Here is a 16427-nt window from a genome sequence, read left to right on the forward strand (position 1 = left end):
TGAAAAAAAAATCAAATCAAAAACAACCACTGAAAACATTGAAGTACCGCTCACGTTAATAACAGTGATTTTGGGGTAACGATGCGGATATCAAGAAAATTACCAAATACCAAGATCTCAAGCATGAAGAGAAAATATCCTGGAAGCTGAATAATGCCAAAGTTGTACCAGTGATGATGAAGAACCTCATGCGAATGATGACGAAAAACCTCACAGAGATATTTAAAACCATCCCTGGGAATATTACGACAAACGAACAAAAGTTGGAAGCCGTCCTGGGCTCAGCAATGACACTGAAGAGAGCCCTCGGCACAGAGCTTTTGAGAACAGAAAACTTCACAGCTTGGTCCGTGAATCATGACCCCTAACCGAAATGAAGATGTGTGTGTGTGTATACATTCCTCCATGTGTATACACACACACACACACACACACACACACACACACACACACACACACACACACACACACACACACACACACACACACACACACACACACAACATGGCCAAAAGTTTGTGGACACCTTTTGATAGTCCAACATCATCCATATTTTGATAGATAGGACAAAAGTCCAACATATCATTCCAAAATCATGGACATTAATGTGGAGTTAGTCCCCCCCTCCCCCTTTGCTGCTATAACAGTCTCCACTCTTCGAGGAAGAAGATATATTCAAACATATATTCAAAAAATGTTCCACTATATATTGGAACATTGCCGTGGGGATTTGCTTCCATTCAGTCACAAGAGCATTTGTGAGGTCGGGCACTGGTTTGGGCAATTAGGTTTGGCTAGCAGTTGGCATTCCAATTCATCCCAAAGGTGTTTGATGTGTATGAGATCATGGCTCTGTGCAGGCCAATCAAGTTCTTTCACACCAATCTTGACAAACCATTTCTATATGGACCTTGCTTTATGCAGGGGGGCATTGTCATGTTCCCCAAACTGATGCCACAAAGTTGGAAGCACAGAATCATCCAGAATGCCATTGTATGCTGTGGCATTAAGATTTCCCTTCACTGGAACTAAAGAACCTTGCCAGAATCATGAAAAACAGCCCCAGACCATTATTCCTCCTCCACCAAACTTTACAGTTGGCACTACGCATTTTGGCAGGTCGCGTTCTCCTGGCATCCGCCAAATCCAGATTCGTCCGTCATACTACCGGGTGGTGAAGCATGATTCATCACTACAGAGAATGCGTTTCCACTGCTCCAGGGTCCAATAGCAGTGAGATTTACACCACTCCAGCCAATGCTTGGCATTGCGCATGGTGATCTTAGGCTTGTGTGCGGCTGCTCGGCCGTGGAAACCCATTTCATGAAGCTCTCGACAAACATTGCTTGTGCTGACTTTACTTCCAGAGTCAGTTTGGAACTCAGTAGTGAGTGTTGCAACCGACGACAGATTATTTTTCTGCGCTGCATGCTTCAGCTCACAGTGGTCCCGTTCTCGAAGCTTGGCCTTCGTCTTCACGGCTGAGCTGCTGTTGCTCCTAGATGTTTCCACTTCACAATAACAGCACTTACCGTTGACCGGGGCAGCTCTAGCAGGGCAGAAATTTTATGAACTGACTTGTTGAAAAGGTGGCATCCTATGACGGTGCCATATTGAAAGTCACTGAACTCAACAGTAGGGCCCATTCTACTGCCAATGTTTGTCTTTGGAGATTGCATGGCTGTGTGCTTGATTTTATACACCTGTCAGCAATGGGTGTGGCTGAAATAGCCGAAGCCACTAGTTAGAAGTGGTGCCTGCATATTTTTGGCCATGTCGTGTACCTCTCCTGTGTGTATGTCCTCAGGGTATTTATTTTTTTAAATGAAATTAAAAAAAAAATTCAAACTTAAATCTTCAACTTAAATTGCTTATAAAAATGTATCATCACGAATATTGCAAAGGAATTTTAAAAATAAATGTTTGAATTCCACTTGGTGTAAATCGTGACAACATGGCAACTCACGTACTTATCTTCAGTTAAAACAAGCCGGTCTCTCGAGTGACGTGGGGTGAGGTGTTTTGAATTGCAAAGTGGCAGTTGTTTTGAATTACATGGAGGTGAGGTGTTTTAATAACATGGCAGTTACGTGGTGCTGAGGTGTTTTTAATAACGTGGTGGGTACATAGGTGGTGTGTTTTTAATAATCTATCTGCATAAAAAGAAAAGCACGGTGAGGCGGTGAAGCCCTGAGTCAGTCCGGGAAGCCAGGAAGACTATATGCTTATAAATCACATCCTGTTTGAATGTTAATTCCCCAAGACCCTTAAGACACCTAAAGACCCAAAAGACCAAGATAAACCAAAAGTCCCCAAGGACCAAAAATACCTCAAGGACCCAGAAGTCCCCAAGGACCCCAAAGACCCTGAAGACACAAAATACTTGAAAGACCCTGAAGAACCAAAAGTCCCCAAAGACTTGAAGACCCAAAAGACCTTGAAGACCCAAAAGGCACCGAAGACCTTTTGGACCCCTTAGACCTTAACACCATTTAGACCCCTTCCACCCTTCAGACAGATTAGACAGCTTAGACCTTTGACCATTCAGACCACTTGGACCTTCTTATATCACAAATAAATTTCAAAAAAATATAATATCACCAATATTACAAATAAATTTGGAGAAAAAATATGTTTGTATTATGATTGGTGTAAATCATGACAACACAACAAATCTGTGACATCAATCTCTGCAACGACGTGTGGAGAGGCGAGCATTGCGAACCAATCCACGCTAGTATGTATACGTATACAAACAGTATATATATATATATATATATATATATATATATATATATATATATATATATATATATATATATATATATATATATATATATTGAATTGAAACAATATATATATGTGTGTTGGACTTATAAGTCAAGTCCCAGAAGTGAATACCGAGAATTTGGGACCATTGTACAGATTCATTTTGACTCGTTGCAAAAGGAAATTAATTTTGTACTTGCTCACATAACTCATAAGTATGTGAAAGTAAAAAAGCTGCAGGGTCTGATTCCTCCATGTTTTTATAGATCACAAACCGAAAGAGCCAATTTTGGACATATAAATTCTATTGTTTGTTGAGTAGAGGTGAATATTGCAGTGACAACGAGAAATGCAAATTTCACTTAATGCTTTATCAAACTACTTTCACATTGTAACCCCTGGTTTAAACATATATTCAAAATCGGGCCCAAATAATAAGATAGCATCAGAAAATTATTGTTTTTAGGACTTTGGTGCAATTTCAATGTTAAAACATTTTCTCTTCCATTTGAATTTGCTTTCATTGGTGAATACTCATTCATGAAATTTAAATCATCAATTATAACCTTATATGCATGAATAAGATACACTCCCAGCATCACTGGAACATTTTCAATTTGTACCAGCGATAAAGCATTCTACAATAATGGGAATGGGGATCTCAGCAAGTCCCAGTCATTTGGACACACCATTAAATTTCTGGCACTAGTTCCTCTTCCAGAATTTCTAAAATTTATAACAACAGTATTTTACACAATCCATCTACTTTCTTTTTGGGAGCATATTTTCTGATTGTGCCATGTGCATGTTTATGCTTATGTCACCACCAAAAATATGGTGCAGCATCACATTGAGGCTTAAGTGCTGGATGCAAGTAGGAAGTGTTGTTTCTTTGTGAGCCTTAGACACTTTAGAGAGAAAACATTCTTTTTCCCCACTTGCCCCACCCCACCCTTCCATAGAATAGTTCTTACGTACAGTAGGCATATTTAATTTCAGGAAAACAGAAATTGTTATGGCTTCAATCACATCGACTGTTTTGGTAAACCTTTAAAAGCTCGCTCATGAGGAAATAGCGTCTGAAGCATGTTGTTTTGATTTCGGTTCCAGTCCAAAAGGTGTGAATTTTAATTTTTGAAATTAAATGTATAACTATACCAAATCAATGTGTAATATAAACTTAATCATTTTTACTGACAAGAAAAAAATGCTCATCAAAGTCTCTTTTTCCATTGAATTCTTTTATTCCACAATGGAACCGTAAAGGAACATCATAAGCAGTGATGCCATGTGGAGTCATAGGGTTGAGTCGTGCTGACCGAATATACGTGACCACATTGTGTGACGTAAGACAGTGAGCGAGCTCGAACCACTCAGAGAATTTGAGCATTGGTCGTCTTCACTTATTGGTGTTCTTTGAGGATATTTTAGTTGACAGCATCGAATGGCAGGATACCCCTGGAGGTGGAATGGCAGTAGTAACTGCAAGCTGTTTTAAAATTCTTTGCTGATGACTCCACCCTCTGCCGTACCATCTGTCATCCCTCAGACCGGCAAGCAGCACCTTCTTCGCTCACTGCAGATCTGGATAAAATCACAAACTGCTCCAACACGTGGAACATGTCTTTCAATCCAGACAAATCTCACATTCTCACTATGTCTCTTCGAAAGGACCGTTTAGAACCCCCCCACCCCCCATCCACTTTCTCAACAATCCTCTGGAAGAAGTCTTTTCTTTCAAGCTTCTGGGTCTCACTATCTGCCATGACCTTTCCTGGGAAAGCCACGTTTCAAACCTCGCCTCCAAAGCCAGTCGCCAACTGGGAATCCTCTGTCGTGCAAAGTCCTTCCTCGGCCCACCTGAGCTCCTGACCACTTACAGAGCTTTTGTCCGTAGCCTGATGGAGTATTGCTCTCCCCTCTGGGCTGGTGCTCCTGCCTCCCACCTTTCTCAGCTTCACGCTGTCGAAACCAGGGCATTTAGGATCATCGGCATCTCCCGCAGTGAAGCTGAGTCTTTGGGCCTCTCACTCAATCACCGCAGGTTGGTCGGTGGTCTTTCTGTATTCTACGATCTCCTCTCCAGCCTTACCCCCCCCCCCCCCGCTCTCTCTGCGATTTATCCCCACCACATTTCCACAGGGCGCTCAAGGTCCGCCAACAACCCCCTTCTGGTAAAACTACCAAAATCACAAATCACTGCTCATCTTCACTCTTTCATTCCTCTTTTTCCCACCTTTGGCATAAACTCCCTCACTCTATTCTTTCCCATTCTTCCCTCTAGGCCTTCAAAACAGCTGTTCACCACCACCTCTTATCATCCCCCATCCATATCCTCGATGTTTTCTACCACCGATAATCCACCCAAGCCCACTTCCTTCAATTCCTCTGCTTTCCTTCCTGAAAATCCCTGTAATGTCCATCTTCTCTTCCCCATGTTCCCCATCCCATCCCTATCCCTTCCACAGATCTCGTAATGCGTCCGTTCCCCACTGTTTTGTCCCCCCCACTCCCGCCCCTCTTGTCTCATACCCCCTTGCTGTGCGTTGTGTGTTAGCTCTCATACGAGCCTCGACAAGGTATACAAAAAAAAAAAAGCACTGCAGACTTGAGCTCACTCTACACTGGATGGAAATCCAGGTGATTATTATTGTGTGATGAATAATTCAGGTGATATATATATATATATATATATATATATATATATATATATATATATATATATATATATATATATATATATATATATATACTGTATATGTCTCCATGATGTTCATTGGTAAAATAAGCAAACAAAATAATTGATCAAAACTGACACGAATCCCAAGTTTACAGGCGAATTGCACAGACATCGACATATATCGGATACAAAATTGTAAAAAAATTTTGTAAAAAATAAAAATGTAAAAAAATTGGATACAAAATTGTAAAAAATGTAAATTCCACGGATACAAAATACCAGTGAGAAGAGTTCAATTTTAAAATACACCAAATTCAGTTATTTTTTGATCGTTCAGAAGTGGATAATGGAACAAATCCGTCGAACTCACCTTGGTTCAAAAGGGCATTCATTGTACATAAAGCCCTTAGTGCAGATTGTGGAAAACACACGTGAGATGGCAACAGCTTCTAATGTTCCATCCCTCCTGCCTTTCATGTTAGCTGTTTACCTTTCCACTCCCCACTCAACTCTCATCCAAAAAGTAAAGCAATATAAATGCTCTGGCAAGCTATGTGCTGCGACGTGAAAATAAGGCAGTGTTGGGCAATAAACATAAAAAAACGAGAAGGGCACTCGGTAGAGCACATACCTCCGCCACGTAATGCCTGATCCAGGAGAACATATCGGGCCCAATGCGTTTTTGAAATATGCTGTACAGAACTATATCGTTTTTGGCCCTATCTCTCAATGGTGAAGAATCAATTAAGAAATTATCAGAACTGGATCCGGATCTTCACCAAAATTGAATCAATTCTTTTTTCTGACACATCCAACGTGTCCACCAAGTTTCATATGAATCCGTCCACAACTTTCTGAGATATCATGCAACATATCATTTTTGGCCCGATCTCTCAATGGTGGAGAATCCCTTAAAAAAATTTGAGTACTCGGATCCGGATCCGGATCTTTACCAAAATATAATTAGTTCGTCCTTGTCACACATCGAACCTGTCCACAAAAGTTCATCCGGATCCACCAAAACTTTTTGAGATATCCTGTACACAGACAATCAGACAGGGGTGAAAACATAACCTCCTTCACCTTTGGTGGCAGAGGTAAACAAGAAAAAGAGCAATCAGAGATTGGAGATCCTTGCCAGGACTTCTTTTGAGTTTAGTATTTTTTTTATAGGTTTTAGGGTAAATCAAATATGGCTGCCAACCATGTGACCTATGATATCATATGTGTGAACGTTTTGTTCCTCATGGACAGGCGGTCATACATGTAAAGTTTTGCCTCAATTTGTTCAGCCACTTCAGAGAAGTTTTGGAAAAAAATTTTTTTTTAACAATATGGCTGCCGAATCACGTGACCAATGACATAATGAATTTTTTTTGCTGTGGACCATTTTATCCATAGATGACCCGCAAAAATCTTCATACTGATTGGATGTGGTGTTCTACAATGCAATTATGACGTCATAACGAGGGTACCTATGATGTCATAAAATCAAAGTCATTCCCCATGAGGAGTACTTGTATTTGCTCAGCTTCAATTTTTTCCGTGGTGCGGTTTCAGAGATAGAGGTCCAAAGTTTTTCCGTTTTTCCATTTCTCCAATATGGCTGCCACACAACTTGACCTATGACATCATAATTATCAGTATAACATTCTACATGAGTTGTTACACCAATGGTGAAAATTTTGTTTCAATCTGACAAGTGGTTGCCGAGAAAAACACAAAAGTCCTGTGTGGACAAACAGACAAACAAACAAACAGACAAACAAATGGACCCAAATCCAATACCCTCTCCTTTGGTGAGGGTAAATATCATGTGATGCAGTACTATATCGTTTTTGGCCCTATATGCAGTACTATATCGATGTCATCTCTCAACGGTGAAAAATCACTTTAAAAATTATCAGATCCGGATCCGGAATCGGATCTTCACCAAAATTGAAACAATTCTTCCACATCACACTTCCAACATGTCCACTAAGTTAAATCCGAATCCGTCAGCAACTTTTTGAGATATCGTGCTATATATAATTTTTGGCCCAATCTCTCAATGGTGAAGAATCACTTTAAAAATTCTAGTCGTCGGATCCGGATCCTGATCTTCACCAAAATCTAATCAGTTCATCCTTGTTACACACCCAACCTGTCCACGAAATTTCATCTATATCCATCCAAACTTTTTGAGATATCCTGCACACAAACAAGAAAACATCGTGCAGAGCACGATACTTGCAAAATCCATAAAACAAATTTGACCTCAAAAATAACACTGGTCAACAATTTTTTACTTTCTGAATGTTGTCTAGATTTCTACAAGTGAATTAGGGTATTCTGGCACTGCTGAATCAGGAAATGGCATCCGTTTCTCTCCATCAGGTCAGGTTTTTGTGCTAAGTTGATTTGAAAAAATCAGATCTTGTGACAAAATCAATTACATTTTTGTGGCATTATCAGCTGATTTTTGTCAACACATATCATCCTCAACATGTTTTTAAGAAAAAAAAATGTTTTGCCAACAACATTTATTGATTACATGATAGAAACATCGATTACTGTCATCTGAATGGTGGCCATTGATAAAGGTAAGTACAAGTAAATTGCATGTTGCGTCACCACTGTTCAAACTTCAGGGCTTGAACTTCCGTTTCTTCGAACTCCTGGAATGTTCAGCGGCAGGGAGGTCTCTCTTCAGATTCCAACAGTAGTCAGCCATCATGACTGCGTCCCAGCGACCCTGATACCTGGTCTCCATCTCCTTCATGTCCTGATGGAATCTCTCCCCTGCTCGTCACTCATTGAACCCAGGTTCTCAGGAAACCGGTTCATATGTGAAAATAGGTAGTGCATCTTGATGCTCATGTTGCAGCCCAGGTTTCTGAAAGCAGTCAGCATGTTGTTGACAAGTTCTGCGTAGTTTCTGGCCTTATTGTTGCCAAGAAAGTTCTTCACTACCAAAACAAATGTCTTCCACGCTTCCAGTTCCACTTCGTTCATTGAGTTTTTGAACTCTGGATCTCTGATGAGCTGACGGATCTGAGAACCATCAAAGATGCCAGCTTTCAACTTCTCCATGGTCAATCCTGGAAAAGCCTGGCACAAGTAAGTGAAGCAGTCACCATCTTTGTCCAGAGTCTTGGTGAACTGCTTGATTAAGCCGAGCTTGATGTGCAGCGGTGGGAAGAGTATTCTGTCTCCGTCCACCAGAGGGTCGTTGATGACGTTCCTTTCTTTGCATGGCACCAATTCCTCCCGCACAGGCCAGTCCTTCTTCGTGTAATGCTGAGCACGGTCCCTACTATCCCACATGCACAGAAAACATGGGTACTTGGTGAAGCCAGACTGTTGTCCCAACAAAAAGTTCACCATCTTCAGGTCAACACAAATAAACCACTTATGCTGATCATAACCAATTTTCTCCAGCACGTACTTCACCGCTTCATACTTCTCCTTCAGTGTAGTCGAGTGAGCGATGGGTACAGAGGAAAACTGGTTGCCGTTGTGTAGCAGAACACATTTCAGTGATCGCTTGCTGCTGTCAATGAACAGTCTCCAATCTTTGGGTTCGTACTGTGGCACTCCAAGCTTGAGCAGAAGCTGTGCAATATCAGCACAGTACACCAAGTCCTTCTCTTCAGAGAAAAAACGGAGGTACTCTTGATGCCTGTTGCGGAAGAAGCTGATGCAAGCACTGTCAGAGAGGAGGTTTTTTTCCTTCAATCTGGATGCCAACAGTTCGGCAGAGTCCTTTGACAAGCTGAGGTCGCGAACTAGATCATTCAACTCCTTTTGGGAAAATGGATGTGGAGCATCATCTTCAAGAACCACTTCTTCTTCTTCATGTCCTTCAACACTGGAGGCATCTTCGTCACTAATGTCAGGAAGTTCGCCGAAGATAGGCACTGGAATTGCATCACAATGAGCTACAGGACGACGTGCTGATTGAAGATCAGGATACTTGAGGCTGCCCCGGTTCTTTCTGTTGATTCCAGACACATCAACAGCGCAGAAGTAGCAGTCAGTGACATGGTTTGTCGGCTCCCTCCAAACCATGAAAATTCCAAACTTCAGACCAAATTCCAAACTTCAGCCTCACCAATTTTTGGAAGATTTTGAGGTTTTATGACTTCAAACTGATCCCTTTTCGACATAATCACCCAGAACTATCGTACCTGAATACTTCTTGTCATTAAAATAATTATTTCCAATCAAAACAATTATTTGACATGACATTTTACCCCCACCAACTTCTTCTAAAATGCTCCACACATGCGTACATGTGAACAAAAATGTAAAAAACGACATGTGGCCATATCTCAAAAACTTGACCTGATTGAACAAAACTAATGTGAGTTTTGGATTCAGCGCATCAGATTCGTCCTAAATCCGCTTAAAAAATGCAGACAACAAATTTGTTGTTGACCAGTGTAATTGGTGGTTGAATTAAATGACCAAATATGCACTTACTCTTCAAATTTCAAGTGAATCGGATGAAAATTGACAATTTTAGAAATTTGGCCTCTGTTGTCCTTTTGGTCGATGTTGAACTCAAAAATAATTGGCTGGTTGAATTCAGTGACCTGAAATATAAATTATCTTCAAATTTCAAGTCAACCAGATGAAAATTGATGATGCGAGAAATCTCACTTAAGTTGGTGACCTTTTGCCTTTGTTGACCTTTTGATTTCAAAAACAATCGGCTTCTTTATGACAAACTCCACCATGTGGTGAAGTTTCGTGAAGGTCAATTTAAAATTGCGACTTGTAGGCGATAGACAGACAGACAAACAGACAAACAGACAAACAGACAGACAAATGGACAGAATAATAAAATCCACTAACCAATATACTTGAAAAATTTTCGACTTTGCAAGAAACAAACCGACAGAAAGGGGTGAAAACACAACCTCCTTTACCTTCGGTGGCGTGGCGGAGGTAAAAATAAACCACATCATTGAGGTCACGTTGGAATTCCCCACCAGTGAGCTATTCAAAAAACCTTTTTTTTGTAATGGTTGCTTAGCTTGGTGGTTTTATAGTGCTTGTGAACTTATTTTTGCGTACAAAGTTGAGGCTCTTAGAAGAGTTATTGCACAAAACAAAATATAACAGAGGAAATAGTACATAGTAATAAGTGGGGAATTACACCAAAAGTAGGGTCGAAGGACACCACAGAGGGACAGTTGGAGAAAGAATGGGTAATAAGAAGACTGAGCAAATACAGGGACGGCTAGGAAAATACAGGAGATTAATTTGGGTACAAGCTCTTGAATTATAATAGGCTGAAAGAACAGGAAAGGAAAAACATGGGGGAAAATGGAATGGAAAAACAAATGGAAAAGTGGGTGGGAGAGAGGAAAGAAAATACAATAACCTGCAAATGAAGGGGTGAGCTCGGAGAGGGTTAATGAGTGTAAAATATATCAAGAGTCGGAATCTGAGGAAGAGGTTATCAGTTATCTTGAAACCCTGGAGGGAAGAATGTGATTTAACAGACTGATAAAAATGGTCATATTGGCCACATAAAAGAGAAACAAAGGAGTGGAGGTGAGTCATGAATCTGGATTTAAGGAATCTCACCAGAAATGGATTACTGGCAGAAAGCGTGTACCCGAGGGAAAGATGGCACAGATGGAGCCCAGAAAGGGCACAGGGTGCAAAACCAAAGAGGAGAAAGTAGAAAACAGAGAGGTCACTAACCTGTCTATGATGCAGGAGAAACAGACCCAGACATTTAACTTTGTTGTGGAGGGGTTCCAATGATGTGGAGAGCCTTGGACTGACCGGCATCAAAATATGAAATGTGTGAGACGGGTGTACCAGCTAAAAGCAGATAGCAGTACGCTATGGATCTGCTGACGAATACCTTGTTGGTTGTTTGACGTTTTGATTTGCCAAGGAAATACTTGGCATGATGGAATATGCTGTCATTGGCTGGCTTTGATTGCCAACTCTGATATGTGGTTTTCCCAAGAGAGATCATGGCTGATGGTGAGCCGTAAAAGTTTGAGGGCCTGAAATTATTTTATAGCTTTGTCATGGAGGTAGATGGTAGAGTTAACTGGACAATCGTCCAGAGAGACGGAGTAAGAATGTGAGAATTTCTAGGGTTGAAAGACATATTCTAAGTTTAGGATCAGCTCCTGAATATTCCAAGGTCTGCAGTGAGTGAAGAGGCGGCTGCCTGTCTATCTGAAGGATGAGGGATGATAAGGTAAAGGTTTAAGTCAGCAGCAAAAATGAAAGAGTGATTCCAGAAAATCACAATGGTCATTGATGACGATCTGAGGAATAGGACTCGGTCCAAGACTTTGGGGGTACTCAAGCCTCCAAATTTAATTTTATTTTATAGTTGTCGCTGTTGTATATGGTGTTATTAAATGGACAAAACTATTTGGCCTTTAAAGATTATTAAATAAAGAAATCCCTAAACATGACTGCTAGTTTTTCAAAACATTTCAGCTCAACATTGCTTTTCTTCCACCCTCTCCCATCCATTACAATTACTTAATGAGGGGACTAATCCTCCCACAGAAGAAACCCTGCAGATAAGTCATCATGCCAGAATCCAGGATGCCGTTCCATATTGTCTCAGCTGCACGTAAGACATTGCATTGTTCACTGCTTATCATCTTTTGTTCGAATACGAGTAATTTGTTTGTTTTCCAATGTGGATTACTAATGTCAGATGCAATACAATCAACTTATTCCTGTGCATTTTCAACTCAAAAAAAAACCATCCTGTAAAGAAAGAAAAGAGTTTTAAAAGTTCAACTATGAGCTCATCTATCTATCAACCTGTCTCTGTTATCATCTGAGCTCAAGCGTTTGGACATCGGGATTGCAGCTCTCTCTGAGGTTCGGAGACCGGATTGCGGCGAGATAATGGTGGGTGGTTACACCTACTATTGGTCTGGTCGCTCTGATGGTTACCATACCCAAGGAGTTGCTGTAGCTGTGTCCAATAAGCTGACCCCAATGATAATTGAGGTAACACCGGTCAACGAGCGTATTATGAGATTAAGGATTCGTCACTCCTTAGGTGTCATTTCCCTGGTCTCTGTTTATGCTCTGACTGAGGCGAGTGATCTCACCGTGAAGGACACATTCTACGCCACACTCGAGTCTGTGGTTGATCAGTGCCCCAGACGAGATACACTTCTAGTCTTGGGGGATTTCAATGCATCGATTGGAACTGATAGGGATGGTTATGAGGTGTGTGTTGGTCCCCATGGGTCAGGAACTATGAACCAGAATAGCACTAAGTTCCTTGACTTTGCAAGAAGTCATGGACTTAGGGTGGCTGGTTCATGGTTTCAGCACCCACAAGCTCATCGCTGGACTTGGTATTCCAACGCTGGCAGTGTGGCAAAGGAGATTGACCATGTCCTCATTGACGGTCGTTGGAGGATGATCCAGAACTGCAGGGTCTACCGGAGTGCTCAGTTCCTCAATACTGACCACAGGCTTGTTGTAGCAACTCTAAAGCTGCACCTTAAATCCTGGAGAATGGTACCATCCCAGCCTAGGCTAGATGTTGCCAAGCTCAGGGATGAGAGAGTAGCTGAGGAGTTTGCGAACAGGCTGAGTGGACACTTGGGGGGTCTGGGTGCTTTGGGGGGTCCTGAAGAGTTGTGGAGCACCTTCAAGACCACCGTCCTTGATGTTGCCGGTGGATGCCTTGGAGCTCACCGCATGGCAAAGAAGAATTTTGTCTCTCAAGGGACACTGGATACCATTGACCAGAGTCGCAAGGCCAGGCTGAATGGCAGAGCTGAGCTGTTCAGGGAGCTGAGGCGTAAAACTGTACGTGCACTGAGGTTGGACAAGGAGGCCTAGGTGCGAGGAATCTGTGAGGGGGTAGAGCATCACCTGTGGACAGGTGATTCTCGTCCCGCTTACAGGGGAATTCGCGCATTACATTCATCCAAGCCCATCCCTCGGAGCACTGCAGTTCGAGCAGAGAGTGGTAGGCTCTTGACAGAGGAGTCTGAAGTGAAGGCCCGCTGGGCACGTTATTTTGAGCGGTTGTACCAGGCTGATCCCCCAGCTGTCGAGTTGGACGTCAAGGGTGTTACAATCCCTGTTGCTGACCCTCGAATCAACTGTGGTCCACCTTCGCTTGTGGAAACACTGGCTGCGGTGAACCAGTTGAAACGGGGCAAAGCTCCAGGGATCTGTGGCATCCATCCTGAACTTCTCAAGGCTGGTGGAAATGCTGCACTCGTGTCGTTGCATGCAGTTTTGTGCTCTGCCTGGAACACAGGCATCATCCCAACTGACCGGAAGAGGGGCCTTGTTGTCCCTCTCTGGAAAGGGAAGGGTGATCGCCAAGACTGCAACAACTACCGAGGCGTGACGCTGCTCTCAGTGCCGGGCAAGGTCTTTGCTCGCATAATTATTGATAGGGTTCGCCACCATCTGCTTGAGCACCAGCGTCCAGAGCAGTCAGACTTTACACCAAAGAGGTCAACGATTGACCGTATCCTTGCCCTTCGTGTCCTCACCGAACGCAGACGAGAGTTTCGGCAGGGGCTGCTTGCAGCCCTTGTTGATCTCTGTAAAGCGTTCGATTCAGTGAATCGGGATGTCCTCTGGAGGATTCTTGGTCTTCGTGTGGTGCCACCAAAGCTGATCGATCTGATGTCTGAACTCTACTCTGGTACTGAGAGTGCTGTGAAGTGTGGTGGTACCATCTCTGACTTATTTCCAGTTGTTACTGGAGTTCGTCAGGGATGTGCACTTGCCCCCACACTTTTCAGCACTTGTATGGACTGGATTTTAGGGAGGATGTCGGAGAGATCAAGTTGCGGTGCATCGTTTGGCAATGTCAATATCTCGGACCTTGATTTTGCAGATGATGCAGTCATCTTTGCGGAGACTTTAGACATCCTCTTGGGGGCCCTCGAGGTGCTGAATGAGGAGTCGGAGCCGTTGGGATTACGGGTTTCTTGGGTCAAAACTAAGATCCAGGCTTTCGGTGACATCTTGGATGCTGCTGTCCTGTCTGTGTCTGTTTGTGGTGAGGATGTTGAGGTCGTGGAGAGATTCACTTACCTTGGCAGTGATATTCATGTCTCTGCTGGCTGCGAGTCAGAGGTCAATAGACGTCTGGGTCGGGCCTGGGGAGTCATGGATTCACTGGATCATGGGGTGTGGCGCTGCCGGTACCTGTGCGGGAGGACGAAAGTCCGAGTCTTCAGGTCCTTGGTACTTCCAGTCTTGCTCTATGGGTGCGAGACTTGGACTCTGACCAAGGATCTGAGACAGAGACTTAATTCCTTTGGTATCAGGTCTCTTCGGAGAATCCTTGGCTATCGCTGGTCGGATTTTGTGTCCAACGAGCGGTTGCTGAGAGAGACTCGGATGAGATTTGTTACCTGCAGAGTCCGTGAGCGTCAGTTGCGGCTGTATGGACATGTGGCTCGTTTTCCTGACGCTGATCCTGCTCACCAGATTCTCTCAGCGAGGGAGTCTCATGAGTGGAGGAGGCCAGTGGGCCGACCACGTGCCTCATGGTTGCAGCAGGTTGACCATAATCTCAAGAAGATGGGGATGGGCCTGGCATCTGCCTGGGGGATGGCCAGATGGAGGCCCCTGGAGTACCGGCGGAAAGTGGACGCAGCGACGCGCTGTTCTGGCACATGCTCCCATACCTGACCTGAACTATGAGCCTTAGATTAATGTAAAAACAGAATACGGCATTTCTAAAATGACCTGATCCGGCCCAGAATGCTTTGTGTGCATGCGCGTAAATCCCGAGCAACTGACACAACCAGGGCATGCTGACGTATATCGTGTGTGTAAATTAAGGATTGTTACCTAAAATGGGTCACGAAGCTTCTAAAATACTTGGAAAAGTACCTGAGAGAAAGGGGTGAAGCTCTGCACAATGAAAAGGTTGGAGAACGTTCTCAGCTCGCACACAGAGCTGAGGTCTTACAGCTGTCTATACTGCAGACTCTCGATGGTGTGGACCAGTGCAAGGCCCGAATGACTGTGGTTGGGCTCATGCTTCCCAAACCCTTGATGATCGCAACCAGTGAATGTTCTTTGAACCTTGCGGGAGTGCCTCCTATGAACATTTCAGGTTTAGTGATTTATTTAATGGATGTCTGCAATTGGAAAGCCGATGCTGTGCATCATTACCAACAAACCCACTTTTCAACAAAGGACATCTTCATGAACTGAAAAGACGCAAAGCTTGTGATAGCTGTATTTATGTGAGAGCCAGACGTACCAGGCAGACTTCCCTAAGGGAGTCACTGTATCTGGTTTCGGTGCTTTTTTAACAGAGATGGGTAGGTCGTATCTAGGAATTGTGAATGCATAGGGTAAATTAAAAATCAACTTTCAAAAAGATGATATTTACTATTCACCATGTTGGGGGAGGCAGGAAGAAGTGGGAGCTGTTATAAATATGTTGTTTTTCTGGTTCTGGTGCCACAAAAGAAATTATACAATATTTTTGTGTCTGCTTTCTTGTATTATCAGTAAATGGTAGGAATTCGACACCTCTCATCTACAGATATTTCTCGTATTTCCGTGAATCCGATTTGCATCCAGGAACACAGCAATTATGGCTTACCATCCTGAAATTGCCACTCTTTCTTCTAAATCCTGAAAATTATGTTTAAAGACTATTTGACTTACAGATTTCGTCCTAACAACGGCAGGTTATAAGCGCCCCGTCTTCAAGCGGAAGTGAGTCCCTGAAAACACATACACAGCGCATGTGCAAAAATAATAGACTCGTTTGCTTTGAGATGTCATTTTGAAAGTCCCTTATTAGCTGAGGGATGAATCTTTACAATTTTAACCTAAAATTTACTTTACATAACCTAGACATGGAATGATTGCACGAGAAAGTTTTATTATAAAATTATTCAACTTAATGAAACAATTAATTGCCGCAAAGAGATTATTCATGTTTTGCTTCAATCAACCATCGGTATTTACTGTTTATATAGACATTTTTGCA

General features: G+C 42.7%; 2 protein-coding genes across 2 annotated transcripts in view; both read right to left on the bottom strand.

Annotated features, from left to right (window-relative positions):
- KCNJ3 (potassium inwardly rectifying channel subfamily J member 3) overlaps window positions 1-16427 on the bottom strand; it is a 116994-nt gene that overhangs the window by 32795 nt on the left and 67772 nt on the right. The window lies entirely within an intron of this gene.
- On the bottom strand, window positions 8207-15459 carry LOC147030082 (uncharacterized). Its single transcript, XM_085872026.1, has 3 exons — window positions 15390-15459; window positions 11147-11225; window positions 8207-9425 (listed from the first exon to the last, which is right to left on the bottom strand). The coding sequence occupies exons 1-3, from the start codon at window positions 15457-15459 to the stop codon at window positions 8207-8209; spliced, it is 1368 nt and encodes a 455-aa protein (XP_085728152.1).

Source organism: Eptatretus burgeri, chromosome 3, assembly GCF_056783735.1.
Source record: "Eptatretus burgeri isolate ZD-2024b chromosome 3, Ebu_testis_v1, whole genome shotgun sequence".
Lineage (NCBI taxonomy): Eukaryota > Metazoa > Chordata > Myxini > Myxiniformes > Myxinidae > Eptatretus > Eptatretus burgeri.